This window comes from Colletotrichum navitas, assembly GCF_030913465.1.
Source record: "Colletotrichum navitas strain CBS 125086 chromosome Unknown LY79scaffold_17, whole genome shotgun sequence".
In the NCBI taxonomy this organism is placed as follows: Eukaryota; Fungi; Ascomycota; class Sordariomycetes; order Glomerellales; family Glomerellaceae; genus Colletotrichum; species Colletotrichum navitas.
The window spans coordinates 264,188-289,671 of record NW_026850563.1 but is presented as its reverse complement, the minus strand read 5'-3'; the positions used below and the strand labels follow the sequence as shown (position 1 = coordinate 289,671).

Here is a 25,484-nt window from a genome sequence, read left to right as displayed (position 1 = left end):
CAAGTACTCCACACGGTACGTCACATGTATCCGCCTATCCCGGCAACCTGACGCCGCGTGGTGTTGTTCCATCCATGAACCGGTCTTGCAGCCCTCGTCGGTGATTGTGGCTGGCGCCAGCTCAGGCGAGCGGCGGTCGACACGTCGGACGAAGCTGAATCACGGCGAGGCAAAGCAAAGTAGGTGAAGTACGTGCGGATGGGGGAGTATGTGTATTGGAAGGCGGATCTGCCTCCTCCCCCGGCTCCCATCTCGAAGCTAGTATTAGGTTTTGCCGAACCCTGGGATCTGTTTCCTCGTGCAATGTGCCACCTGCCCGCACCCTCCTATACATACATGACAGACCCCCAGTATCAAACTTCTTGGGAAGTCCTAGTGTCTATCCCCTTCGAAACCTCGCTGTGCGTGGCTAATCCGCTCTGGTGTCGACTACACCTGCACGTCTCGCACACGAACGACCCTTGATATTAGGTGTTGGAAAAGGGACAACGCAGGAAACGCAGCTGGACGGGCAGCATGTCACTCAAGTTCTACACAACGCCCAGCGCCGGACGGCCATGGCGTCCACCTGTGATGGAGGAGGACTGCCGGCGCTATCGCCACCGCGCGAGGCGGACCGACAAATGGATTCCTCCCCAGCTTGCTTTAGAAGAGGTCATCAGGAACAACACAGCATCGGTGAGCAGCTCCCCACGGCAGCAAGTCTCTTGGAATATTGAGCCCGGGAAACCATCAGGGAGGACGCATTTGCTGACGTCCACACCCTCAGCCGTGCTCGCTCAACGACTTCATGGACTTTCTGGTCTACGTCGAGCAGGACGCCGAGCCTCTCCAGTTCTTCCTGTGGTTCTGCGGCTACATCCACTCGTGGACGACGGAACTCACGCCCGAGCAGCGCGCCCTCGCGCCGCGCTGGGACCCGGACCGCGGCAGAACGCTCGCCCCCGAGGAGAGGCGGGCCAAGAACTCGAGCAAAGTGAGCAACATCCTCGAGATGCTCGATGAGGAGAGCGACCGCCGCATCAACAAGGCCGGCGGCAGCAGACACAAGCGCAACGCGTCCGTGGTGACCAAGCTTCCGTATCCCACGATGGCTGTCATCAAGGAAGAGAAGGACGAAGAGGGCCGAGAGGCCGCGGACTCTCAAGGTGAGACCCGCCCGTTGACGTCCCCTGAATATGCGCGCTCTCGCGTATAACCCCCCTACCTCCCATCACGAACTTCACACAGACACAAAACCGTTCAGTCAAAGTAGATGGACTGACCAGAGTTTCCAGCTGCGCCGGCATCGCAGCCTTTCCGCGTCGACATCGACGCCATAACGAAGCACTACATCGCCCTCGACGGTCCGCGCCGCCTGAACCTCACCAAAGACGACCGCAACGCCGTACTCGCCGCGACGGCCACCACAACGCACCCCTCGGCCCTCCTGCTCGCCTTCGAGAAGACCGAGGCTGTACTCCGCGGCAAGCTCCACCCTGACTTCATCCGCTACTGCATGGCCAACACCAACCGCGCGACGACGCGCCTTCTCCGCCTCCTCGGCTGCCTGCTGTTCATCCTCGGCCTTGCCCTCGACGCCGTCCTGATCCTCTCCCCCTTCTCGCGGTACTACCGCCTCCTCTCCACGCCCCTCATCTTCGCCGGCCTCGCCATCCTTGTCGCCGCCCTCGACGGCGTCTCCCTCTCCCTCTACCTCGCGCGCAGGCGCCAAATACGCCCCTGGGAGCTGCCCGAAGACCTCGAGGCCGGTACGGGCGCCGAGAAGCACCACCGCCGCAAGACGACGCCCGAGAGCGTAGCCGGCGCCGTCGACCCGCTCCGCAAGCCGAGCCTGCAGACGCTGGGGCCCGCCAACGTCTTCTCCGGCGAGGAGTGGGTCGCCACGTATGAGCGGCGGTGGCTCTGGCGGCTCCTGTTCGAGCGGAAAAGCGGGAGCCAGGACCAGCACCTGAGGCTCCTACAGCACGGCGTCGTGGCGGGTGCGGTGCTTTGGGCCACGCTAACGACGGTGGGCCTCGGTGTCGGGTCGGTTTTCATACCCTCATACAACATGTTTGTAAAAGCATAAAGCAGCATGGTCATGCGTATAATGTATATCATAGTAATGAACTAACGACGGTCTCTTCTGGGGTTCTGGGGAACACAGTTGAGTAGTCTGGCGGGTGTGACGACCAAGGGGTCTGAGACTCCCGTCCACCCATATTAGTAATGAGTAAAGATGAACACATATAATCAGCCTCGAGAGGTGTAGCCGGCAAGGCTTGGTGCTTCCGAATGGGTATACCCAATCATAAGATCTTGGAGGAAAACTGTGAATGGAGTAGCCACGCTAGGATATCCTCACAAAGCCGCTTACACGCTGTGAGCTTGGTAGACTCATGAGTTGAAACGGCCTATCCGTTTCCTCGTTCCCGTCAATCGGCGCAAGGACCAACTAGATTTCGAGGTATCAAATTTAAAACGTTGGAAATATGAACTTTTCTCTATCATCATTTACCCGCTGCCTGCTGTTGCTCATAATAAAGCTCCTCCGCCGTCGTTATGCACTGCATATTGGCCCCGAGCTTGTTCATCGTCTCCATCCACTCGTCGTACCTAATCAACAGTTAGTAAACCTCTCCCCAGCCATGTTAATGTGTTGCACTTACTCGTCAGAGTCAAATACGATACCACCACCTATTGAGAAAGTCAGTTCCGGCTCCCTTCTTGGTTACTGAAGCAAAAATGGGGCCAACTCACCAGCTTGCAGATACGCCACGCCATCCTTGACGAGCATCGTCCGCAGCGCAATACACGTGTCCATAGCGCCCTCAACCTCCTGGCCCTTCTCATCGAGGCCGCCGTATCCAAAGTACCCGACCGCGCCGGCATAGATGCCCCTCTTCTCCTTCTCCAGCTCTGCGATCAACTCCATCGCGCGCACCTTGGGCGCGCCCGAGACGGTACCGGCGGGGAAGATGCTCCGGAAGGCGTCGAAACGCGTCTGGCCCGGGCGCAAGACGCCCGAGACTTGCGAGACGAGGTGCTGGACGTGGCTGAACTTCTCGACGACCATGAGGTGGTCCACGCGGACTGTGTACGGGTCGCCGACGCGGTTGACGTCGTTGCGCGCGAGGTCCACAAGCATCACGTGCTCGGCGCGGTCCTTGAGGGAGCTGCGGAGCTCGTCGGCGAGCTGCTGGTCCTCCTCGGGCGTCTTGCCACGCTTGACGGTGCCGGCGATCGGGTGCGTGATGATGCGCCCGCCCTCGGACTTGACGAGCAGCTCGGGTGATGCGCCGACGATCTGGAAGTCCTTGCAGTTGACGTAGAAGAGATACGGCGACGGGTTCACCGTCCGCAGGTGACGGTAGATGTTGAAGGGGTGCAGGCTCGTCGGGCGGGCGAAGCGCTGCGAGGGCACGGCCTGGATGATGTCGCCCTTGACGATGTGCTTCTTCAGCTCCGTGACGTGGTTCTCGTAGCCCTTCTGGCCGACGTTGGACGTGTACTCCTGGTTGAGCTGGATAGGTTTCTGCTCGGGGATCGGGATCTCTGGGGCGTTGAGAACGACCACGAGCTCGTCAATGACCTTTATCGCCTTCTGGTACTCGGCCTCGAGCTGGGAGGCGTCCTCGGGGACGTGGAGGTAGGTGATGACCTTGATGACGCCGTAGAAGCGATCAAATGCCACGATGGTGTCGAAGAGCATGAACAGCGACTCAGGGATCTGGAGGACATCCTTCATCGGCCGCGCTGTCTTGGGCTCGAAGTACCGCACGCAGTCGTAGCCGACGTATCCAATGGCGCCGCCGGCCATGGGCGGGAGCTGCAAGCCGGGGACGTGGGCGACGACGTGCTGCGCCAGCTCGGCCTCGAGGGCCGGCAGAGGGTCGCACTCCGGGCCATAGCCGGGGCCAGTGGCGAGCAGCTTCCGGGGGCCGGCACCGACGAAGCTGTAGCGGCCAACGCGTTCGGTGGCGGCGCTCTCGAAGAGGAAGGAGTAGTCCGAGTCCTTGTAGTGGGCGGAGACCTTGAGATAGGCGGCGGACGGGGTGATGAGGTCGGAGGAGATCTGGCGGTAGACGGGGACGAGGGTCGGCTTCTTGGTGCTGTTCGTCGCGACCGGGGCGGAGAGGACGGACCTGACCGTCTCGAGGGACGGGACGACTGCGCGCTGGGGCGGCGGTGTCAGTTACAGTAGAGTCCGTTGCGGGCGGAGCCAATTGGGAGGTGGCGAGGACTTACCGGTCCCGACATGCTGATCCGGTCCGCTGGCGAGACTGGTTATGTGTAGGTGAGACGGGAAGAGTCGTTTGTTTTTCTGTGACTGAGTCACCGCATCCAGAGAGTGTGTAACCGATTTATTTAGCTCCGGTCTTGGAGGGGTTGCAAGCCAAGCAGGGTCCGATAAGCGGAAGTTCACTGCCGTTGCGCCTCGATAAGGCGAGAGGCAGGCGTTGCCGTTAGTGGCACCTCCGCTGCGTCAGTGACACACAATGCCCCCACCGTCTGCCCATTGTTCCACCAATCTGGTCTAGACCCTCGGCCTGAACAAGTAGCCAGATGGTAGGAAGCAACGGCTAAGACGATACTTGGTGCGACTAGGAGTACGTTGCGTGATTTGAGTTGTACTACCCGCGGCATTGCTCTCTTTTTCAAAGTAAGAATGCTACAGTAAATGAGGTTCGAGTTGGCCTGCAACGTGATGTGAGTGGACCACGTTGACCTCTTGATCCCTGCTTCCATTCCCCGACATTCTTTTGATCTCTTCGCTCTTCGAGGGTATCAGCTTTCCACAGACAGCGCCTTGACGCCGACAAGTTTTGCGTTCTTTCCCTTCCCATCCGTTGTGACAAGCCAGTACTCCGTCCTGGCGCCGCCCTTGGGCACCTGGTAGACCCTGACGTCGTTGCCCTTGCCCGCCTTGCGCACCGCTTCGATGATGTCCTTATAGTCTCCATTCGAGTCCCAGTCCACGGGGTCCTGGAGCTCCACGCCCGCGTTCTCAGGGTCCGGGTGTTCGATCAGTTGCGCAAATTCGACTGCGGCCCCGAGTTAGCATGAAATAAGCTGAGTGCGCATCGCTTCTCCTGCGAGGCACGCGATGGAATGGAAATAATCGAAGGAACTCACCTTCATCAGGCAGACCCTTGCCAGCCTCATCCCACGCCAGCGCGACGCCGACGAATGGCTCGTCCGCGTCAGAAACGTACACCTTGTCCTGCTTCAGCACCTCCTCGATCGCCTTGGGCACCTCAATACCCTGGTCCTGCGCCTTGAACTCAGTGCTCTTGTTGCCTGTCGACTTGACATAGCCCTCGTTGGGGTCCTGGTTGGCCTTGTCCAGGAACGCCGCGTAGTCTGCGTCGGACATTCCGAGATGTGGGATCGTGGAGAATCTGTTGAGAGCCTGACGGGGCTGGGCTTGGAAGCTATTGCTTGGGAGGTGCAGTCGACGGATGAATGCGTCAGTTGTGTTGGGGTGCCTTGCGGTTGTCGGCAGCGCTCGGTGCCAGATACTTCGAGAAATCGTCTGCGGAAATGCGGTCTTCATTCGATTTGTAGAGGACGCGGAGACGCCGAGTAGGGAATTGAGGGGTGATGTGGTCGCGTGTTTGGTTCGCAGGAAGATGCACGCCATGGCTGGGCAGGTGATGACGCAACAAGCCGGCTAGGTACGCCGCTGGATAGGAGGAATGTCAATGCCCCCACCACCTTAGCGGCATGGGCTACGATTCGCGGCAAGTGCCCACAACTAAAAATTGTGTCTGAATGGCGTACATAGAAAAAATTCACTTCACGAGCTCCAGCGGAAATAACATACGGGTGGGCTATGTATTCATTGGGTTGACTTTTGAATTCTCGGCACTTATTTTTCACCTTAACGGTGTCCCAAACCATCCGAATAGTAACGTGAAGAACCCTCGACACCTAACCCATACCCATGATACAATGAAATCGAAGAACGAACACTCTACTGAGCAACAAGGTCCTTCTTGAGAGTACCCTGGTACTGCTTCTTCTCCGCGGGGGTCTGGAAAGCACCGTGTCCGAACTCGGACGAGGTGTCGATCCACTTGAGGTCGATCTTCTCGAGGGCCTTTCTTGAGGTGTGGGTGAACATGGACTTGCGGAGAGTCATGACACGCTTCTTGGTACCAGGGATGGAGCCCTTGACCATGACGAAGTCGTTCTTGACCTCACCGTAGCGGACGAAACCGCCGAGACTAAGGCGGTGTTAGTGTTGTGATGGCAAAAAAACCCATGACGGTGGGGGAGAAACATACGGGGTGATGGTCTTCTTGGTGACATCAACGTCGGTGGAGGCGTTGTCGTCGGCGTCGCCCTTGCCAATTCTGTAGATCTTGTGGTTGACAGAGGTACGGTGGTGGTAACCCATCTGACCGGCACGGGCAACAGTCCACTGGACGTGGGAAGGATGCCAGGCACCGATACAGGCGACCTTGCGCAGACCCTTGTGAGTCTTGCGAGGAAGCTTCTTGGTGCCCCAGCGGGAGGTGACACCGTTGTATCCGTGACCGGTAGTGACGGCGATGACGTCGATCATCTCGTTCTGCTCGAAGATGGAGTCGATGGTGACGGGCTTCTCGAAGAGACCGTAGCCGAAGTCGACCTTCTCGGGGACAGAGCCACCGTTGACCTGGATCTCCATCAAGTGGGCCTTCTTCTGGGTAAGAGGGGTCTTGCGGATCTGGGTGTGGGCGAGGACGCGGACGACGGTGCAGTACTTCTTGATGCGCTCGAGCTCGCGGGTGATGGAAGCGCCGGAGGCCTCAGAGTGCTGCTTGGCGTACTTGGTGAAGGCCTTCTTCTTAGACTTGTACCAGTTCTTGTAGAAGCGGCGGCGGATCTCGTCGCTCAAGTGCTCGGCCCAAACGGTGGTGAGCGAGCGCAAACCGCGGGGAGTCTCGATGTAGCCCACAAGACCAACAACGATCATCTGTAAAGATGTTAGCCATAGGCACAGAGCCAAGCGGGCTGCGTTGGTAGTACAGGTGGGGTATCAATGATGGACACGGCCTCGACGACCTCCTTCTTGTTGGCCTTGGCGCCGGGGCGGTCGAGGTCGCGGACGATCGTGGTCATACCGGCCTTGTAGCCCATCGCGGCCGTCAGGTGGACGGGCTTCTTGGCGTCATCCTTGGGGAAGCTGTGAGAGTATCGCCATCGTCAGCCTTTGCCGTCTTCAACGTCCAAACCGCCCATGTTTCACCCCCGAGCATACAGAATCCAACGGAGCTTCTCGGGAAACTTACGACTTGACCTTACCGCGGTGACGGGCGGCACGCTTGCGCGGGAGGTACGCCAGCGACCCTACATGAAATCAGTACCAATCCTGACCGTTTTTAGACCATTTTTCAAGCAGAAAGAGCTTACCGTGACGAGGTGCCTCGAACTTTCTGTGACTCATGACTCCTGTAAATGTTAGAAGACCGGAGTTGGTGATACCGTAATTCGAATTGGCGCCGCTGGTTCGGGAGAATGTGTCGACAAGTAAGTGGAATAGAGCGCGCAATTAAAAGAAAGAGAAAAATGTGTAAGCAAAAAATAAAATTTCGCCAAAATTGGTGGGTGGGACCCACCCACCTCAGAGGGTAGGTCTTGCCTCCGTTATTACAAGGGGCAGTCAAGGCTAGCCACGTGCCGTTGCACGTGATAGTGGCACATTCTCCGTGAATGTCCAGCATCCTAACAATGTTGTTTCCCACCTCGTTCCGTCATCTGGTAACAAACGCTCGACAATGTACTGCCGTTGCTCCGCGGCAATAGCTTAGTAGGATCGTGCGGTCCCTTTTTGGCGCGCGAAGGACCAGCTGGTTGCTTTTTATTTTAATGAACGCGTTGAGAAGCCCCTGATGCGTGTTGAGGTCGTCGTAGTGATCGATGCCGATTTGCTGGCTCGGGGTGAGCTTTCTCCTTTAGGTCCTCTAGCGTTTGGAACCCCTGCAAGAGGAAATAGCTTGCTTGTACACTGCCTACGACATAAATCTCAAGACTCGAGGCAGTCTGATGATTTTAGACAGCTAGACCCGATACTACTTCTAATTTGCATTGAGAGAACTCCGCTTGACCTCAGGGCGAGTGTTAAGGTCGTCGCAGTGATCGATTCCAATTCGCTGGTTCGGGGTGAGCTTCGCTTTCTCCTTCAGGCCCTCAAGCGTCTGGAATAAATTGGGTTTTACTCGTACACTGCTCACCCCATCAATCTTGAGCCTCGGGGCAGCTTGATGAGTACCAGAGACCTGATATTGCTTCTAGTGTGCTGAGATGTATCAAGATGGAATTTAAACAAGCCTGCCCTGCACTCAGTTCTAGGGGCCTACAGACCTGAGACTGATTTTGATATGTATTGAGACAAAGCCTAAGGCCTTGCAGATGGTATTTTGCTGGGAATGAGGCCAGGCCGAAAATCCACATCAAACCAAGCACGGCCCATTTATTATCAGCTAGCAACTAACCCATCTTGCGTCAACAAGCGCCTCCTTACCTATGACTAATACATTACAACTCCACTGATTGCTAACTCGAAAGTGTTCTATTAAAGCTTGCAGTGATGGCCAGTAGTAATCGCTGTTAGTCGTCTAGAGAGGTCTGCTGGCCTCCTGACCTCCTACCACGGCCACCACAACCAAATTAACTTTCATGATCTCCTGAGCGTTGCATCGATGTTCCACTAGCTGTCCTATTGAACAACCTCTACTAATTGCCAACTTAAAATCATCCCATTAGGGTGTGTAGCAATAGCCGGTACTGATTGCTATAGGCTGCCAAGGCACCCTACCCCATTTCCCCGATGAATTCATCAGGTAACACACTGTCCATAGTAGCGTCCATTAAAGATAGAGACAACCGGGGTTAAGCGCAAAAACAAATTCAAGAGTTAGCGTCCCAAATATGCGCACAACCCGGCGCTTCATGGGTACAACGGAAACTGCAACTCATGTGGGTTTCTGGTTAGGAAAAGGTCTCGACCCGGGATTGATGTGTCAATGTATATGTAACGGTGGTGACTAAGAGGACATTCATGCACTGGTATTGTCTTCATGAGCTACCTAATTGCCTAGCCAGGCCAATGTCCAACGAAAGGCGGTTCTCGAGACGGGACAAGCTTGAAGAACGAAATGGTATACACGAAAAGGGAACACAGGATACGCATACAAAGAAAACCATACGTCAAACTGCCATTGATCCATTAAGTCGACTCGACCTTGGGGGTAGGTCCCATCAGGCCGTTGATGCTCGCGCTCGTCGGCGTCTTGGTCTCTCCCGACGCCGGGGCAGGGCCGGAGCCGTTGGTTGTCGCAACAGCGCCCTTCTTTTCATCCTCTCCGCTGTCATCGTAGTCTTCGTCAACATCCATTTTCCGGGCTGCTCGCTCCGGCTCGCTCGACTGGGGGGGCCGGGGGGCCGGAGTGTGTTCGATCGGCGGCCGTTCCTCGGCAGGGTACTCCTTGACACCAGGAGCCGGCCCGGAGGCGGGTCCGGGGCCGTTCTGCGCCCCCTCGTGGAGAATATTCTGCATCGGCGCAGCAGCCGACTGCATCGGCGGGAGGTGGTTGGAAGGCATTGGGTGGCTAGGCGGGTGATGAGCCGCCTCCGAAGGGTGGTACCCATCGTTGGCGTGGCGCTGCTCCTCGCCCCTCCGCATGTCCTCCGCCCTTCTCTGGTCCTCCACGCGACGCTGGTCATCGACGCGGCGCTGATCCTCGAAGCGGCGGGCCTCGGACGAATTGCGGCGGTACTGGTCCCGGGGTCCCGGAGGGGTCGACGGGCGTCGAGGGCGGACGTCGTCGAGCCTAGCTCGGCTCTCATCGTTGGCCGGGCGCTTATGAGACGATTCCTCTTCCCACTCCCTCATGCGCTTGGGACCCACCGAGGGAGGACGGTCATGTTCGTTACGCTGCACTGCCGAGTCTGCGGGAATCGCACCGGGAGGCGGAGGGGGCGGGGCACCGCCCTCCATGGGACCGGGGGTAGGACCATCAGGGTGATGGCTGTACGGCGGCGGCGGAGGCGGGGGATGTTGAGGGTACGCCGACTTGGGAGAAGGCATGCGGTTCTCATGCATGGGCCGCTCGCCCGGCCGGGGGCTGTTGGCGCCGCGGAACTGCGGCGGCTGGCTGGGAGGGCCGTTGGGGCCGGCATTCATGGGAGGCATCTGAGCAGAAGACTGCTGAGAGTAGTTGGGGTTGATGGTGCGCGGCGCAGATGTGGGAGCACCTTGAGGGGGCTGCTGGGGAGGTTGCGGCGGTCCCGAGTAGTGCGATGGTGGGCTGGGCATCCGTCGGATCGACTCAGGGTAGGGCGGGCGGCCACCGTGCTGCTGCTGTTGTTGCTGCTGCTGCTGTTCTTGCCTGGGGCTTGGCTGGCGCGGCATGGGAGGAGCAGGTCCGCGGAATGGCTCGCCGCGCTGCTCATAGGGGTTAGGAGGCTGCGGAGGGGGGTTGATGTCCGCGAGTCTACCCCAGCCGTTGCTGCCAGGGCCGCCGGGACCAGGCGGTGGAGGAGGCTGCTGTCCTCCCTGCTGCTGGGACTGAGGAGCAGAGCTTCCCCACTGGGGTGCCGGAGGACCGACCTGGTATGCTTGAGGGTGAACATCGGCAGGTTGAGGAGCGCTGGGGGGTTGTCCTCCGTTGGCGCCGCCGTTCCTCAGCAGCTGCAGACGCGCTTTAATGTGAGGGTTCTGAGGGTCAAGCTCTGCAGCACGCTGGTAGGCGTCAAGCGCATCGCTAATTTGGTTGTTGCATGATTCATACTGGGTTTTGGTTAGCGACGATGATCATAGTTTTCAAAAATTGTCCGACTTACCAATGTGCCCAGGTCATACCAGACTTCCGAGATGAAGGGGTTGAGTCGAATGGCACGAGAGTAGGCGTCAAGGGCGTCGCGGTACTGGTTGATCTGATAGTACAACACTCCAATAGAGCACCAGAACGTCGGGTTTCTTCCATCGCGATAGACGGCCTGCTGGTACGCTTCGTACGCTTTGGGGTACTTTTGCTGGGACATGTAGCAGCGACCGAGCAGGTACCAGCTTTGGGCATCACCTTGGTCGGCGGCAACAGACTTCTCCAAGAACTCAATAGCTCGCTCCTGGCTCTGGAAGCTACTGCTCTGCTGATGGTGAAGCCAGCCAAGCTGCTGCAAGACCTTTGCGTGACTTGGGTCACGTTCGAGGACTCTTTGGTAGGCGGCCTTCGCGCTGTCGTACTGTCTCTGAGATTAGCGGCCGCATTTGCCGGGAACGGGAGCCGAGTGCTTACGTCTTTCTGTTGCTCGTGGACGTGGCCAATCTGGAACCAAATGTCCTCTTCGGTCAAAGGGGGAGGCGGGGAGTTGACAATGTACTTGAAGCACTCCAGACTCTGACCATACTTCTGCTGTTGCTTGTATATGATGCCAAGACGGAAGTAGATTTCGTTCGCCTTTTCAAAGTCGGGCTGCATCTGCATCACTTGGGAGAAGGCCTCCTCAGCATGCTCAAGAGAGCCATATCTATCATAAAGAATACCAATGCCGTACCACAGCTTAGGCTCCTGTGCGGTGTCAGTATCGAATAAACCCACATGGCCGGAGGCGGCGCTACTAACCCTCGGGCTCCTCAAGTTGACCAGGGCAGACTGGTAGGCAGCGTAAGCCTGCTGCAAGTCGTCCATCATCAAGTAGCAGTGTCCTGAGAGCAGTTAGCAATTTGGCTTCAGCGAGCGCAACCAGGTATGTAGGCACGTACCTAAGCTGCCCCAAGCCTCGCCATTGGTGTTGTCAATCTTGAGTATCGCCTGCAGGTAGTCGACGGCTTTGTGGAACTCTTCGCGCGTGCGAAGGATCAAGCTAATGGCATTCATGGCCGCTACGGACTGCGGGTTTGCCTGCAAGGCCCGATCGTAAGCCTTCATGGCTTCCTCCAGGTTACCGAGAAGCTCAGCGAAGCTGCCTGTGCCAATTGTCAGATGGCCTGTTTACGCGCCGGGGTCAGTCGCGATGCACTTACCGATCTGCATCCATACAGCCTCGTTCATGAGGAGGATCTGGCGCGAAGGCGCATAGTTCTGGCCCTGCTGCATGCCGGGCGGCGGGGGAGGGCCGGGAGGGCCATGCTGTTGTGCCTGCATGGCCATGGTCGGCGACGGGTGATGGTTGGCCATTGTGTCCTGCGAGTCGAGGACGACTTGGTGCGCGCGATCAGTTGTGGGTCTACGTCGGTCAAGGCCTGACGATGATGGCGCCAATGGCGGCAACGGTGACGGCGACGATGTCGCGATTACGGAAGATAAGAAGACAATAAAATATTGACCAAGAGTAGAGACGCCCTATTAGGTTATCTCGATTTGCTTCCGTTGAACTCGCGTTCGAAGCCGGTCAAAGTCGTTGCGACGGTCCGAACGTAGTGAGGTTCAACGTGCAACCCGTCAACGGGAAGCTGGGCGAGAAGGTGTGAAGGCGACGACAGGCCAAGGGCACAGGCAAGCCAAACAAAAACGTGGACAAGGAGCTGATCCGAAAGGACGGGCGAGCCCCGAGGCAGCACAATGATGAAGTTGGAAAAGAAGGGATACGAGACCCGACGGCGATCGATTGAAGCGCCCCTCGTTGTGTCAGGGCAAAAGTTGGGGATGGGGGAAAAGCGAAGAAGGAGAAGTTGGGAGGCTGCGAGAGTTCCCAAGTCATCATGTCTGGAACTACCCTTACCCAGCAGCTTTTACAGCTACACCCTCTCCCGAGCGAAACGACACCCACCGGCGGGTGCTGGGGGGTGCACTGGATGTGGGGCATGGCTGGAGTCATCTCAAAAAGCAACTTGGCGCAACTTTGGCTGTGCTTCCGCCCACACCCACGCCCACACCCATGGCCACGTCCACGCCCAACCGACGCCCCATAGCCTGCCAGGCCCAGGTACAGATTTCATGGAGAGCGGGTTCCACTCAGCGCAACAGTCTCGCCCCCCCTTTCCATAGAGGGACTTTGGAAGGAAGGGGGGCTCAGGGATCCGTGGCCGCCTGGCTCCTGGTGGTCTGAAATGGGGAGCAGAGAGGTGTGGATAAACGTCCCTTGGCTGATGGAGCCGTCGACTGAACAGCGGAAATCTACGGTAGCGATGTGGATGCGGATGATTCCTCTTGTGAGTCTAGCGACTGCAGACCGACCCCTCCCCTTTTCCGTTGATTCCGCAAAGCACTAGTCGGCAGCTCGGCGCGCCTGCTGCGTTTGTCAACCCCTTTTATTGTTCAGACTGGATCCGACATGGTTTTACAACTGCCTGGTTGAGGCCATTGATAGCACTCCAGAAGGGTCGTTGGTTAAGTTCCATTAACGACGAACCGAGGCCGGTTGTAACCCTCATGCTGTACGGCTAAAGTTGGATGACAAAGTTCTAATCGCATTGCAGTGCGCCAATAGCTCCTTGTCGTCGGACTCGTCCCGTTGAATTTTCCCCTGTCCAAAGGCTGATTATTTGTGGATTTCCAACACAATCTGGAAAGGTTGGAGATGGCAAATTCGACCGCCCGGTATCCACGTTACCGTCGGTCATCAGATAGAGCAGGCGATAAAGCTGTGCACTGCATGCTGCTGCGTAAGGTGATGCAGCCCTGGACCAAGCTTTGCCACAGCCTGAAGCTGAAGCTATTGCTACCTCGCTCCTGCTACCTGTGTATGCCGAGGGCCACGATGCGATTTGGTGGTGGCGCACGTTGTTATAGCCAAGAGAGGGAGCGTACAGCATATTAGAAGGAAACCGTCAATATCGGTAGCGTCCTCAAGTGGCATGGCCCAGAAAGGGCGATCTAGGGGTAAGGAACGTCAACGACGACTTGGTTAGACATGCTGTCCACGTACATTTTTGAAACAAGAGACAGCCATGTTGCAGCGCATCGCGACGCCATCTTGTGTGTCTCCCGGTCGCTGAGGCGGAAGAGCCCCGAGGGTATGGGCCTCGCAACCGTGCCTAAGGCACGCGCTGCTTCTGGCCTGGAAGGATCATCCGGACAGAGATGTGGTGATTGGCACCGCCTCGAGCTTTTGTCAGGCCATGACGATGGCAAGGCTCCATGTCAGAGATCGTCGCAGCGTGGCCGAAAAAACCATCGATCGTAGTACCATTTAATCAATTTTATCTTGCAGCGGGAAGACTAACAGGAACGTCTGTCAGAAAAGGGCTCTATAGGGAGTGCAGACACATGACAAGAATAACAATAATACTACTAACAACAACAAGCTGGTCGAAAGAAACAAGAAATGATGCCCCCAAGTAAATGTGAAATGCTGCGCTGAGATGGGTGCCGCTGCTAAACTGCATTACGACAACCCACGTGTCGGGTAGTTTACCTAGTCAGTCTTCACCCCCAGGCCAGGGAGTGTTTGTTCACCGAAGGGTAGCCCTTCCCTTACCCCGGGGACATGTCCCCCGAGATTGGGGTACCGACAGTTACCTGCCTTACCTTGCCTTATCTCACCTTACCTAACCTACTAAACTTCGCGTTCCTAGCCCGGAGGAGGTGGTGGTGGTGTGTCTGGCTGCCCGCCCTCCCGGCTGGGCTGACTGGGCTAGGCTGGGCTGTGCCCAGGGCACGCACGAGGGTGCATGGCCGGTCCCCCAAGATCCTGATCGGGGGCAGAGTGGATCGCACCGTCGAAGAAATCCAACGCGAGAAAAGACGAACTTTGAGTTTGGTTCATGTCATCGCTGCGACCGCTGCATCCATCCATTCAAAGCAATAATGTGACTTCATCCGTGCCGCAAATGCCCGCTAGTCAGTGGTTGATTCCCTTTCCTGGTCTTCCCACCCTTCTTTGACTGAGCGTTGGCGTACACTAGGTACCTAGCGCGCTGTGGTGGGCACGCTACCCTTTCCGTCATCTTACCTCTACCTATTGTCTTTCTCATTCGCGGTTGCAGCCACCTTCCCAGATCTTCCGTTTCAGCGCCAGAAGATTGTAATGGCATGGCAGAGGAAGGGCACTGACTTCCCGGGGGCTCACGCGTTGAAGGGGATTCTGCGCGCACCATACCTCAAAAATCAAAAATAACAAACATCAGCAAGGTGAACAAGATTTGTTGATGGTGTTTTCCCAGTTTAAAATGGAATACAAAAATACAAAAATACAAAATCATTTGCAACTTTCTGCGTGCGGAAGCGTGTTGCAATAAAGTTATGAGTCGCGGGCGGCGATAATTTTGTGAGTTCAGTGGGGAAAGTGCGGGTGCGCTCTCATCTGAAAAGGGGCCGCACGAAGCTATCGTCAGAAGTTACAGTGGCTGGTGCCCTATGTTGGCCTGCGTTGTGGGAGATGCACGCTGTGTTGTATGGAGCAGTCGGGCTTCTGCTGTATCGTGCCGGCGGATTGATTGCTCCCCGCAGAAAATCCAGGGCCTGCACACCATTGTTCATGTGTGGGCCAGACATGGAACACAAACACACCTCTTTAGTGTAGTCTGTATGCGTTATTCCCATATGGATACCTAGTGTACACGACAACGTGCTGTACGTGATGCGGGTTCATCTGCGGGCTCTCCTTGGGATTCGGCCGCCGCCGCCGCCGCCGTAATGCAATCGCCGACAGGCTCTAGGAGGGGGGATCATATCCGAATGACGAGAGTGGGGATGCTTCCCTCGCAGAACGTAGGTAGGTATTCGTTGGCGTCGGAGGCTTACCTGAGGAGCCTTCGGAGAGGAGAGGAGAAATGGGAGGGGGCGTCCCGTTGCTGGGGGTCGAGGTGTGAGGGAAGAAATGCGACAGCAATAAAGTGGAGGGGCGTGCGTCTGTCTCTGGGTGGCGGAGGGGTGTCTGCCGTTCCCCCAACCCTTGACTAGGACGAAGCAGAGATTGTGAGTGCCCTGTGCCGCTCCATGTACGTCTAAGGTAGGCGGAGATAGGATGCAGCCATCTCTCGCATATGCAGGCCGTTTGGGGCGGGCAGTACGAGGGCGCAAGGGACGGTGTACTTTGTGCGACGGCCACGAAGGCAGGCAGGTACGTATATGTGAGCACCTAGGTGGGACGGAAATGGTGATGAACGCGTGTGAGAAGAAAAGAAGAGATACGAGTGACGGATGGAGTGTTCGGGATCCTTCCGGCGGCGAAACCAAGAACTAAAATTCAAAGTAGCACATCTGGGCATGTCTGGATGGCTGGTTGAGAAATGTACCTGTATTCGGCCTTGGGGGGGGAGAGCGTCAGTACAAGAGGTAGGTGTGATGTGATGCCTTCACGCGAAGAATTGAGGTGAGGCAATAAGGTCAGAGGAGTGCACGGCTCTTACTCTACGTCGCCGAACATTTCTGTACTACCTACCTACACTAGTATGTACACAACCATGAGCGGCGGGTATCTAACTACGTGCCAAGATACGTACCTAGGTAGGGGAACGAAGAAAAAGGCCCCTGTCATGCTTATATGTGTATTGATATGTACTCCGTGCCATATATGTGGTGTGGTGTACTTGCACGAAACCTGAGTACCAAGGTTACCCACCCTTTCACGCTGCTTCTTCTGTCGTCCGCGGAGACTGATCTGACTCCTTGGCGTTCGCCGTGGTGTGGCACTCAGGGAGTCTGTGGGACTGGGAGAGCCTTCTCTTGGGGTCGAATGGCAACGGCATGCGGCATGTTTCTTCTCCTCTCCTTCTTTCTCTTACCCTTCCCGACATGTACGAGCGGTAGCCCCCCCTCCCCCTCCCCCCCCCCCCGGCCGAAACCCTGGCCCCCCTTTTATTCTTGCCGGCCTAGCTAAGGCGCGCTGGAAACGAAATTCTGTTTGTCTATTTGTACGGATCGCGACGAGACCTGGCATTTGGGCTGGAGAGACACAGACACTAATGAGAAGCCTGCAGGAAATCGAGACAAGCATTGTCGGCAGCTATCGTCGCCGTCAGCTCGTCACAATCGCAACTAATGCTTCTGACGCAGACGACGATGGCCTCTACCAAGAAGCTGACAAAAAAGCGGCCACCGGCGGGGAAACTGGATGCAATGATGCCTCATATGCGATTAAGCATTCCATGTCTGCTTTGCTACCATGCTGATCTGGTTGGTGCATTGGCTCGCAGCCGCTCTTAGCAGCACTTCTCCCTGTCTCCCCCGAATCCCTAAGTCGACCATCGTGAGACCCTGGCCAACAACAATAGAACCGCCCGAGATTCTCCGGTGCGTGTTGCAACAGCTAGACGCCCATGTCGCCCAAAACATTGCTGATATTTTGACCGCGAGGATTTTGCCTCCCCTTATTTCCTCGCTACTTGAACGCAGACAGCTGACAATGGACGTGGTTAATATCCCGAGCCTACCCAAGAAAAAGGCTAGTGTCGCACTCCGGCGACGGTGGCCCCCATCATGTACGTAAGTCTAACGCTCCTCGGGCCCCATTATGCGGTGAAGGTAAACGGCCGAGACTGCCACCCTAACTAACCAGGACTGGGACTCGGTCTTGTCGGCAACCCTACACGTGAGCTTGTCTCCAAAATGACGAGCCTATCCCCGACAGCCATGGCCCCCTCTATCGCAAACCGTCCCATCTTGCGTGCCGACTACGCAGCACACTGGACTGGCCTTCCCAGTCACGATATCGTACGGACCAACCTGTTTGTCGCAACAGCCGGGCCAGACTTTCTCCATCACCCCGTCCCAACACTCCTTCTCTCTTGTCTCCCGGGAGCCAATTCACGACAAAAAAAGGAAGCCACTCGCAAGGATGCGTGCAGATCGAATCGCTGGGCGCGAAGCGCGGGCATCTCAAACACCCGCGTCCCGCATCCCACCACCGCCACACCATCCCGTGGCACGACACCGCTGCCACGATGATCTGGACTTGGCGTCTGGGTCTGGCCAAAGGAATGCGAGAAGGCTCAAGAGTCGCCAATGCAGGGCGGTTTGCCATATGCAGCCAGCACCGCCGCCACGGCCCCAGCACTGCAGGCGACTGTTGCTGCTGCTGCTGCTGCTGGGGGGCAGCTTGCTTCTGGCTGTACACTATGTCGCATGTTTACGCTTCTGCTTGTCGACGGCTTCGCTCGGAGAGGGGGGGCCGCCACAGCTGCGCGGGCGCACATTCCTGCGAGGGTTGTGGAACATGGGAATCAATCAAAAATGTGAGACAGATGATGCAGCCCAGCCCAAGCCAGCCGGCGGCCCAGACAGAGCGCTCCGAACGGGATGCCACACCTCCCAAATCTCGGCAACCACACGAGCCACAGACGCCCAGGGCCGCACGCGCCACGGGGACGCCGACTCATCCAAAAGCCAAGTGCATCATCGACAGAAGCAACCGGGCCTCGAAAGCCAAGCCAAGCCAAGCCAAGCCCTGTCCGCCAGTGTCTTTCCGTCCCTTTCAGTCCTCTCAGGGCTTTGATCTCCTGTGGATATGCTCGGCGGCTCCAACCCAACCCCCTTTCAAACACTACATTAGCACATCACCGTATCGCCGAATCATCGGCCCAGAAACCCAAGCTTGACGGCAACACCTACATAATAGGTAGCTACTGAGAAAGGCGTGCTGAATGTGGGGCTCTCGCCCTCACCTCGTCATCCCCTCTCGCCTCAAAACCTTGAGAATCACCCCGGCAGCAAAGCACGTTTTCGCGGTGATTGGCCCGGCCGGCCAACCCACATCGGAAGAAACCTTCTCCCTCCAATTTACTCTTCTTCATTGTCCTTTACTTTACCTCTCTGGACCAAGGGTGAAAAGCAAGCCTTTCCCCACTCTCGCCTAGAGCACGCCGCACGCGATAGATACGTACCCTTAGATCGGCGGATGCCGTCGACAGGCTTCGTATTGGCCCAAGATTCCAGGCCCCGAAATCTGGGCGTCTGATCTTACTTTCCCGGTCAGCGGTTCAACGAGGGAGCTGCGCGTAAAAGAAAGGATAGAAAGGCATGCGAGTGTGAGTTTATAAATCTATGAAGTGTTGTGATCACCTTGCCAAGACATCGACTGTTCTACTCTTTCTGGCCGATTACAGCTTTGTGACATTGTGTGTCCAGTCAGGTAGTCAGCGCCAGACGCGGCAGCGACTCGTGAGACTAAATTACACCGGGCATACGCAACCCGCTGTGTCAATACTCTCTCACGAGAGTGCACGCACCACTCAGGCTATATTAATTGGAGACATCCATTGCGGGTTGACTCCCGTTACAGCCAAGAGAGACGCAAGACGTTGGGATTGGGGGGAACGCACCAAGAGGATAAAAGTCAAATAAAGGGCGGAAGAAACACCAGATGACCAGGGAATCCCCGACCATGTGCTCCCCCACAGCTGTGTCATGCAAGTGGTGAGGCGCCCCGAGGTTTTGTGTCCAAGTTCGCAGAGTTTCCGTCCCCCTCCACCAGACGTTGCAGAACAACAAGCTCTGCACCCATGTCGACAACCATGGCCCATCATGACGACTCTCGCAAGGCATCAGTCCGTCAGTGATTCAGACATGATGGCATTCATACACTAGAGCGCGCGGGTGTGGGCGTTTAGACATATCCTAGGCCCCCTCATCCCCGGCTTCGTAAGCCGCTCCGCGTTTCTTCGACGGAAGCTCTCGGATTAGACTCCCATCACCGTAGAGCTTAAGGTGAGATGAGACATATCCGAAGAGGAGACGGGGAAGGGGGGGAGCGATGGGTCGTTGCCAAGCGAGAGGGAGGGAGGAAAAGAAAAAAGGGGACGAGTGAGTATCCTAGCTAGGTATCTCTCTGGCTCGATAAGCTCCCTCGTTCGAAACATGACACTCGATCTGTCGATGACGCGCTCTGGCGCAGACCTACGCCAGAAAAGTCAAACTTTTTATCTTTTTTTTTTCTCACTCGCGCGCTCCTCAGTCCCTTTCGTCTCGTCGTGCAGATTTGATGCGGAAACCCGTGCGCTGTTCAATCCAAAGACTTCAAAACCGACCCAGGACACGGCACCACGCGGCCCACGCCGTCTCTTTTTGTCTGCCTCTCGCTCCAACGCAATACACGTTACGTCGGGTAGTTCCTGCGGTGGCCCGTTGGGCGGTAAGGTTTTTTTTTTCTTTTTCTTTCTTTTCTTTTTCCTTCCACTTCTTCTTTTTTCCCCCCTTCCCCTTCCCCCTTCTCCCTTTTCTGCACCCTCTCAGAGTTCCGCTGACACGCATGGATCACGAGGGATCGATGCGGCTCAAGCGTTGCTCGGTTCCCATCTCCCGCAACTCTAAACCGCATCTTGCTTGAACGGTTGGGGCGAGACAGGTCTTGAGGGAGGTAGGGAGAGAGAGAGACAGAGAGAGAGAGCGGGCGAGGAATGGGTCTTCATATCATTCCATTCTTGGGGGGGACCCAAGACCGCGTCCCTCGACGGCCCCCCGGAACAACGACACCGCGATTCTGCATGCAGGAGTCCGGAAAACCGAGCGCTGGAGCGCTCAACCCCCCTCGTGACCTGCTTGTATGATCTCAACTTTGGGTTAAACTACTTTCCGAATGTCGGGGGAGAAAGGGGAAGAGGGCCGTGATGCATTGGCATGCACTGAGGAACGTGGGCCACGGACCAGTTTTGGAGCGAACGGGCAGGCGGATAGACGAGATGGAAGCACAAAAGGAAGAGTCGGAAAGGGAAAAGAAAAAAGGGGCGGGGGGTGGGGGACACGGGCGGGAAACAGCTGCGGCACTCTTCGCGTCTTTCCCTCCCTCCTCCCCGACGGGGACGCGCTCCCGCAGGTCTGGCCGCCAAACCGGGCGGAGCACGGTCCGGAAAGGTTTCGAGGCAGCATAAGTATAAACAGATTTGACGGGCGCCATGGTTATTTCAGTGCCCGCCTAGGCTTCTGGGCCTAGTGATGCTGGGTAGTGGTTAGTTCCCGGCCGGGTGCTTGCTAAGCAAGCCAAGCGGCGGCGGCGGCAATGGTGAAAAGAAGTGGAGTGGAGTGGGAGCAGTACCCCCCCCACCCCCCCCAGGGCCCAGGCCGACGTCGTGAAGCGTCTCGGTGGTTTGGCGATGCAAACGCCGCTTTCGTCCGGCCTTTTGTGATCCGATCGCAGGCCTTGTTTACATGAGACCTTGACGACAACGACCGTTGTCGGCAGTGGCATGCGTCATACACCACCATGCTCCGCGCCCCCGGCTGACGGGGCCCTTGGATCTCAGAAGCCAAGTCCAAATCGGTCGCGAGCGCTAGTCTCAGCTGTCAGCGCTTCGGCGCGGGAGAAAGAGCCGGGCAGCACGGCTTGTTGGGGTTTTCTGTACACAAAAAATTGGCGCACATGATGTTCCGCCACTTTCTTGATGGTCAGCTTGTCGGCGGAAGCGACCAGGAACGTGGGGCTCCGACCACACCATACCGCACCGCACCGGCACCGGCACCCGTCACCCCACGGGCCGATGGCGTCTATCAGTTGGGAGAAGGAGGAAGGGGAGGGGGAGGAGAAGTAAGGGCCCGACAACGGGAATGGACTACCGTAAAGAAAGACAACAGGCGCTTACAGTGTAGAAGTACGTTGAAGGGAGAGGAATAAGCGGACTCGTTTGGGATACGGCTGGAGCAACGAGCCCAGATTGAGGTTGATCGCGAGGTATACACATGACGCAGACGTCTTATGATCTGACACCCTCTATGGGAACACGGAGAAACATTATTTTTCTAGGCTTGCATCGTCCCGAAAACCCATCCTTTGGGTGAACCATACATAATACACCTCCATAACACACCTCCATAGTCGGCTGCGCTGTTACAATCCCATCTCGCTGTTCGTATCGCGTCACATCCCTGTTTCTCCCCCGCGCGCATCGAAGGTATCCATCTGTAGACGCCGATGCCAGACAAAACCAACCCCGGGATTAATAGGGGGAACTGATCCCCCTTGACTCAACGCATAAAGAATACATCCTCGGCCGTTTTCCATTTGTTGTTAGCTGACGGTTGACCAATCGCCCACCCGGCCCATAGACCAGAAGGGGAAAAAAGCAAAGAGCCATTATGTCCAATTCGAAATACGACTACCCTCCTCACGATACAGACTTCTCGCTCGAGTCCTGCTCAGGGTGGTAGTTGGTCTCCCCTAGCATCGCCGTCGGCTGGGTGGTCATGGCCGTTTGCGTGTTGGGCTGCGGCTGCGTATGCACCGTCGGACCCGTGGGCTGCTGCGCCGGCGGTTGTGACGGGGACCGGGTCGCCGCGTTGCCAGCCGTAGCTGCCTGCAGTCGCTGGTCTAGCGTCTTGAGTGCCAGCGCTCTTCTGCGCTCCGCCTCAGCCCTCGCGCCGCCGGGGGCGCTTCTTTGGATGTAGTTATTGCCTCGTCCAGCCGGACCGTTATCTGAGAACGGGGTGCATAAGCGCATGGCAACCAGCACCTCGAAAATCTGGGCCGAGACCGTAGCCACGAACGGCTTCACCGGCGCGGGGAAGAACTCGGCAAACGCAAAGGTCTCGCTGGCGTCTCCGCGGAGAGACGTCGGCTGAGAGGAGTCGAGGTCGGGGAAGACGGTCTTGTAGAAGCGGAGGTAGGTCCAGCTCGTGAGGAAACCGCTCACAGCAAGGGAGAAGGATGCGGTCGTCAGAAGCGGCGTCAAAGACAGGACAAAAACGATGCCGAGGTATAGCAGAGGAAATCTCGGGACTCGAAGGGACAGGATGCCGCGGAACAGAGTGACGGTGTGTGCCGGGACGAGCTGGCTGAATGCAACGAGGAAGGAGATTTGCATCGGGATCGAGCCACCAATGACGGACAGTCTGTTGGGAACTTGGTTAGTTTACCAAGACTCAGCAGCAACACCAGATCCGTCCAACTTACGTCCACCGCTCATTTCTTGTCAAGGTAAAGAATATGATCATGAGAGCAAAGGTCAAGGTGTTTGGGATCAGAGCAGTGATGGCAACGAACTTAGCCAGCTCTGCCGACGACCAAGCTCTCTCTAGATATCTGCCCCCCTGATAGATGGTGACGCAGGCAATTCCAAGCGTAAATATGTTGTTCTCGACGAGCGTGGATGTCAGAAAAGTCCACGGGTAAATAAGAGAGAGCTGAGGGATGAGTGTCAAGTAGGGTATCACGATCTCGGACGTCGCGCTCCATTGGCGATAGCGGATCGCAGCGCTCAGAAACGACTGCACAACGAGCACAGCCAGAAGGACCCGGGTTACCGGCGGGATGTTGATTCGAGGCGGCATGTTGAGACAGCTTCCGGTCAGGGCGGTGGACAACAACAGGTCATCTAGGGTGTAATCGTGACGGCACCAGCTCGCTTTTTCTGCCCTTGCTATCTCCTGGAGCCTCATCCAAGAGGGAGTGAATGGCAGCGTTTCAGTGGGTCTCTGGATCTCGGATTATAGTCGTACCGAAGCATGGAGACAAGCTAGTCCACTCTGGGGCTGAAGTTATGAAGCTTAGCGCACAGGCCATTGCAGACGGGATTGATTGGGGCCCGCGGTCTACTGAAGCCTGACACGGGCTTCCCTAGCTGTGGTACGTATCCTTAAGCCACGTTCTCCAAACTTTCTCGTTTCTCGATGCGACGATGCCTCTTTTGGCAAGACAAGCATTGGTGGCAAACGGGTCCTTCCGACAACGCAGGTCTTCCCTTGGCAGCTCGACCTTTGGTTAAGTCAGAGGCGAACGGCAGCTGTAGTAGCAGCAGTAGCAGCAACGCACAAAGAGCACAAGGAGCACAAACAGGCACGGTAGTTTTTCAATCATCCACAGATCGATGGATGATGGGCTGGGAGGGGGTGTAGGAGTGTTCCACTGGTGGATCCGACAGGTCTTCGATGCGGTCGAAACGGGGTTCCATCCATGCAGGGCTCCCAGCGCACACTCTTTCGGTTGAACGTGCCAGCCCAGCCCGGCCGTGCTGACCACAGCCAGGAGCCGCTCGTCCACCTTTTTCCACAGCTACCACCTCCGCAGGAAGAATGTTTGTTTTGCTTTGGCTTGGTCAAAATCTGTAGACCATGACGACGAGTTCGAGAGGAATGCCGCAATAGGTAACAAGACACGCTCCCCGCGACGTAATTTAATGAGAGCTTCGATAACGGTAACAGCGCGATTGAGGGTGAGAGTGGCCTGACGGGAAAACTGACTCGGGAGCAAGGCCCCTGGATGTCTTCGGACGGTGCCGCGAATCCTCGGACGGCTCGCCCTAAGACCACCAGAAAAAGTGCCAGATCGCTCGTTGCCTGACTAGGTTGGCTGGGGAGGAGACACTTCGCCGTGGCATCATCAAGTAACAGGGAAATACTATCATTTTGAAGGAATCCCACAACCCAATCGGTCAGGTGTCTCCGGTGCAACGGCTGTCAACTCGCCATTCTGCAGCTGGTGGCTGAGGGTCGAGGAACCCCAGCCCTCTCCATCCAGATACCCCAGACCTTGCGGCGGCATTGCGTTGGGATGCACGTCGCCATTGATTAGACGGTCTCGGATCAGAGAAGCAGTATGAGCATGACCATTGGCATCAGCACGAGCGGAGCACGAGCGACAGCGCCATAATCAACCGAGTCTGTGCTGCCAGGATGCCACCCGTGGGTGGTCTCTGTGTGTAGGCGTCCTGCCACTCCCAGGGGGGCGTTTCCGAACGCCAAAACGTTGGCCAACGCTGACGGGAGGACGTTTGACCACAAAACGAGGTCCCATTCGACTGATGTGCCGGCGTGACTGACCAGCGATGAGTGGCCACAGAGAGGCGGTGGCAGGGGGGGCCTGAAGATGCCCCCGGAGCTATTAAAGATCGAAGGCCATGCAGCCATCACATCCTAGTTCACACCCACAGGCGCCTCGCAATCAGCAGTTCCCGCCAGGGAAGGGAAGGCCCCCGGATGTGCAATGCCACGTACCCTATCCGTAGGCCGTACACGAGAGGTAAACTCGCGAGGAGACGGGAGGGTGAGAACAAGGGAGCGAGCAGGAAGGTCGAGAGGCCTCGAGTCGACAAGGACGACGAGGACGACGACGATGATGGCTTTGCCCCCTTTCGATGGAATTACTTCCGGTAGCCGTCCTGCAGCGGCAGGCCGTCTCCCCCTCGACTCCGACGTTGGGCTTCCCAAACTGGATGTACTCGTACTGCACTGTATACCCCACTTGACCCCGTACCTACCTTGTCGAGTTGCCAATCAAGGTTTCGAGGTACGTACACGACGGGTAAGAATTGGAAAACAAACCGCTGACCATCTGCGCGGGTGGCAGCCCCGAGAGAGGCGCGGCCCTCTCTTGGCATTAGCCTCCAAGGCGGTGGCCGCATGGGGCCAAAGTCAGTGGAAAAATTGACGTACCGTCGATTTGGGCATGGAAGCAAGGTCGTGCTGCAATCACACAAGATGGTTGGGGGTAGACGTCAGGACACTGCACTAGTGCACCAGACAGGCATGCGTGGCCCGGTGCTGGTGCCGACGCTGGTTGGCGCTTGTCTCGTCTGCTCTCTCGAGTCTCCAGAGCCTGGCACTGCGGGGTTGCTTCCGCGTGTGCTCCCTGCTTCGATGGTGCAGTTTGGTTTTTGCTGGTTGCTACTGGGGGTGGGTTACTCCGTAGAGCTCCAAGAGTCA

At 56.9% G+C, this 25,484-nt stretch overlaps 8 protein-coding genes across 8 annotated transcripts; 3 read left to right on the top strand and 5 right to left on the bottom strand.

Moving 5' to 3' along the window:
- Window positions 1-264: 264 nt before the first annotated feature.
- LY79DRAFT_648476 (uncharacterized protein) lies at window positions 265-2,071 on the top strand (the record flags this gene model as incomplete). Its single annotated transcript, XM_060562508.1, has 3 exons — window positions 265-678; window positions 770-1,148; window positions 1,278-2,071. Exons 1-3 carry the CDS (start codon window positions 517-519, stop codon window positions 2,069-2,071), a joined length of 1,335 nt encoding a protein of 444 aa, XP_060416126.1. The 5' UTR covers window positions 265-516.
- LY79DRAFT_547876 (anthranilate synthase component I) lies at window positions 2,020-4,324 on the bottom strand. Its single transcript, XM_060557364.1, has 4 exons — window positions 4,231-4,324; window positions 2,743-4,159; window positions 2,652-2,679; window positions 2,020-2,598 (listed from the first exon to the last, which is right to left on the bottom strand). Exons 1-4 carry the CDS (start codon window positions 4,240-4,242, stop codon window positions 2,493-2,495), a joined length of 1,563 nt encoding a protein of 520 aa, XP_060416125.1. The 5' UTR covers window positions 4,243-4,324; the 3' UTR covers window positions 2,020-2,492.
- Window positions 4,325-5,801, bottom strand: LY79DRAFT_547873 (uncharacterized protein). Its single transcript, XM_060557363.1, has 2 exons — window positions 5,119-5,801; window positions 4,325-5,027 (listed from the first exon to the last, which is right to left on the bottom strand). Exons 1-2 carry the CDS (start codon window positions 5,624-5,626, stop codon window positions 4,771-4,773), a joined length of 765 nt encoding a protein of 254 aa, XP_060416124.1. The 5' UTR covers window positions 5,627-5,801; the 3' UTR covers window positions 4,325-4,770.
- A 7-nt stretch (window positions 5,802-5,808) lies between these two features.
- LY79DRAFT_547871 (ribosomal protein L3) lies at window positions 5,809-7,557 on the bottom strand. Its single transcript, XM_060557362.1, has 5 exons — window positions 7,384-7,557; window positions 7,263-7,320; window positions 7,000-7,156; window positions 6,273-6,946; window positions 5,809-6,212 (listed from the first exon to the last, which is right to left on the bottom strand). The coding sequence occupies exons 1-5, from the start codon at window positions 7,415-7,417 to the stop codon at window positions 5,960-5,962; spliced, it is 1,176 nt and encodes a 391-aa protein (XP_060416123.1). The 5' UTR covers window positions 7,418-7,557; the 3' UTR covers window positions 5,809-5,959.
- Window positions 7,558-8,941: 1,384 nt separating this feature from the next.
- Window positions 8,942-12,259, bottom strand: LY79DRAFT_116740 (uncharacterized protein). Its single transcript, XM_060550743.1, has 6 exons — window positions 11,999-12,259; window positions 11,738-11,941; window positions 11,598-11,680; window positions 11,271-11,543; window positions 10,816-11,217; window positions 8,942-10,762 (listed from the first exon to the last, which is right to left on the bottom strand). Exons 1-6 carry the CDS (start codon window positions 12,150-12,152, stop codon window positions 9,200-9,202), a joined length of 2,679 nt encoding a protein of 892 aa, XP_060416122.1. The 5' UTR covers window positions 12,153-12,259; the 3' UTR covers window positions 8,942-9,199.
- Window positions 12,260-17,866: 5,607 nt separating this feature from the next.
- LY79DRAFT_547857 (uncharacterized protein) lies at window positions 17,867-18,356 on the top strand. The gene has a single exon (XM_060557361.1). It carries the CDS (start codon window positions 17,881-17,883, stop codon window positions 18,349-18,351), a length of 471 nt encoding a protein of 156 aa, XP_060416121.1. The 5' UTR covers window positions 17,867-17,880; the 3' UTR covers window positions 18,352-18,356.
- A 1,200-nt stretch (window positions 18,357-19,556) lies between these two features.
- LY79DRAFT_116649 (uncharacterized protein) lies at window positions 19,557-20,298 on the top strand. The gene has a single exon (XM_060550742.1). It carries the CDS (start codon window positions 19,713-19,715, stop codon window positions 20,163-20,165), a length of 453 nt encoding a protein of 150 aa, XP_060416120.1. The 5' UTR covers window positions 19,557-19,712; the 3' UTR covers window positions 20,166-20,298.
- A 1,654-nt stretch (window positions 20,299-21,952) lies between these two features.
- LY79DRAFT_511816 (eukaryotic integral membrane protein) lies at window positions 21,953-23,114 on the bottom strand (the record flags this gene model as incomplete). Its single annotated transcript, XM_060554306.1, has 2 exons — window positions 21,953-22,676; window positions 22,738-23,114. 2 exons carry the CDS (start codon window positions 23,112-23,114, stop codon window positions 21,953-21,955), a joined length of 1,101 nt encoding a protein of 366 aa, XP_060416119.1.
- Between the last annotated feature and the right edge of the window lie 2,370 nt (window positions 23,115-25,484).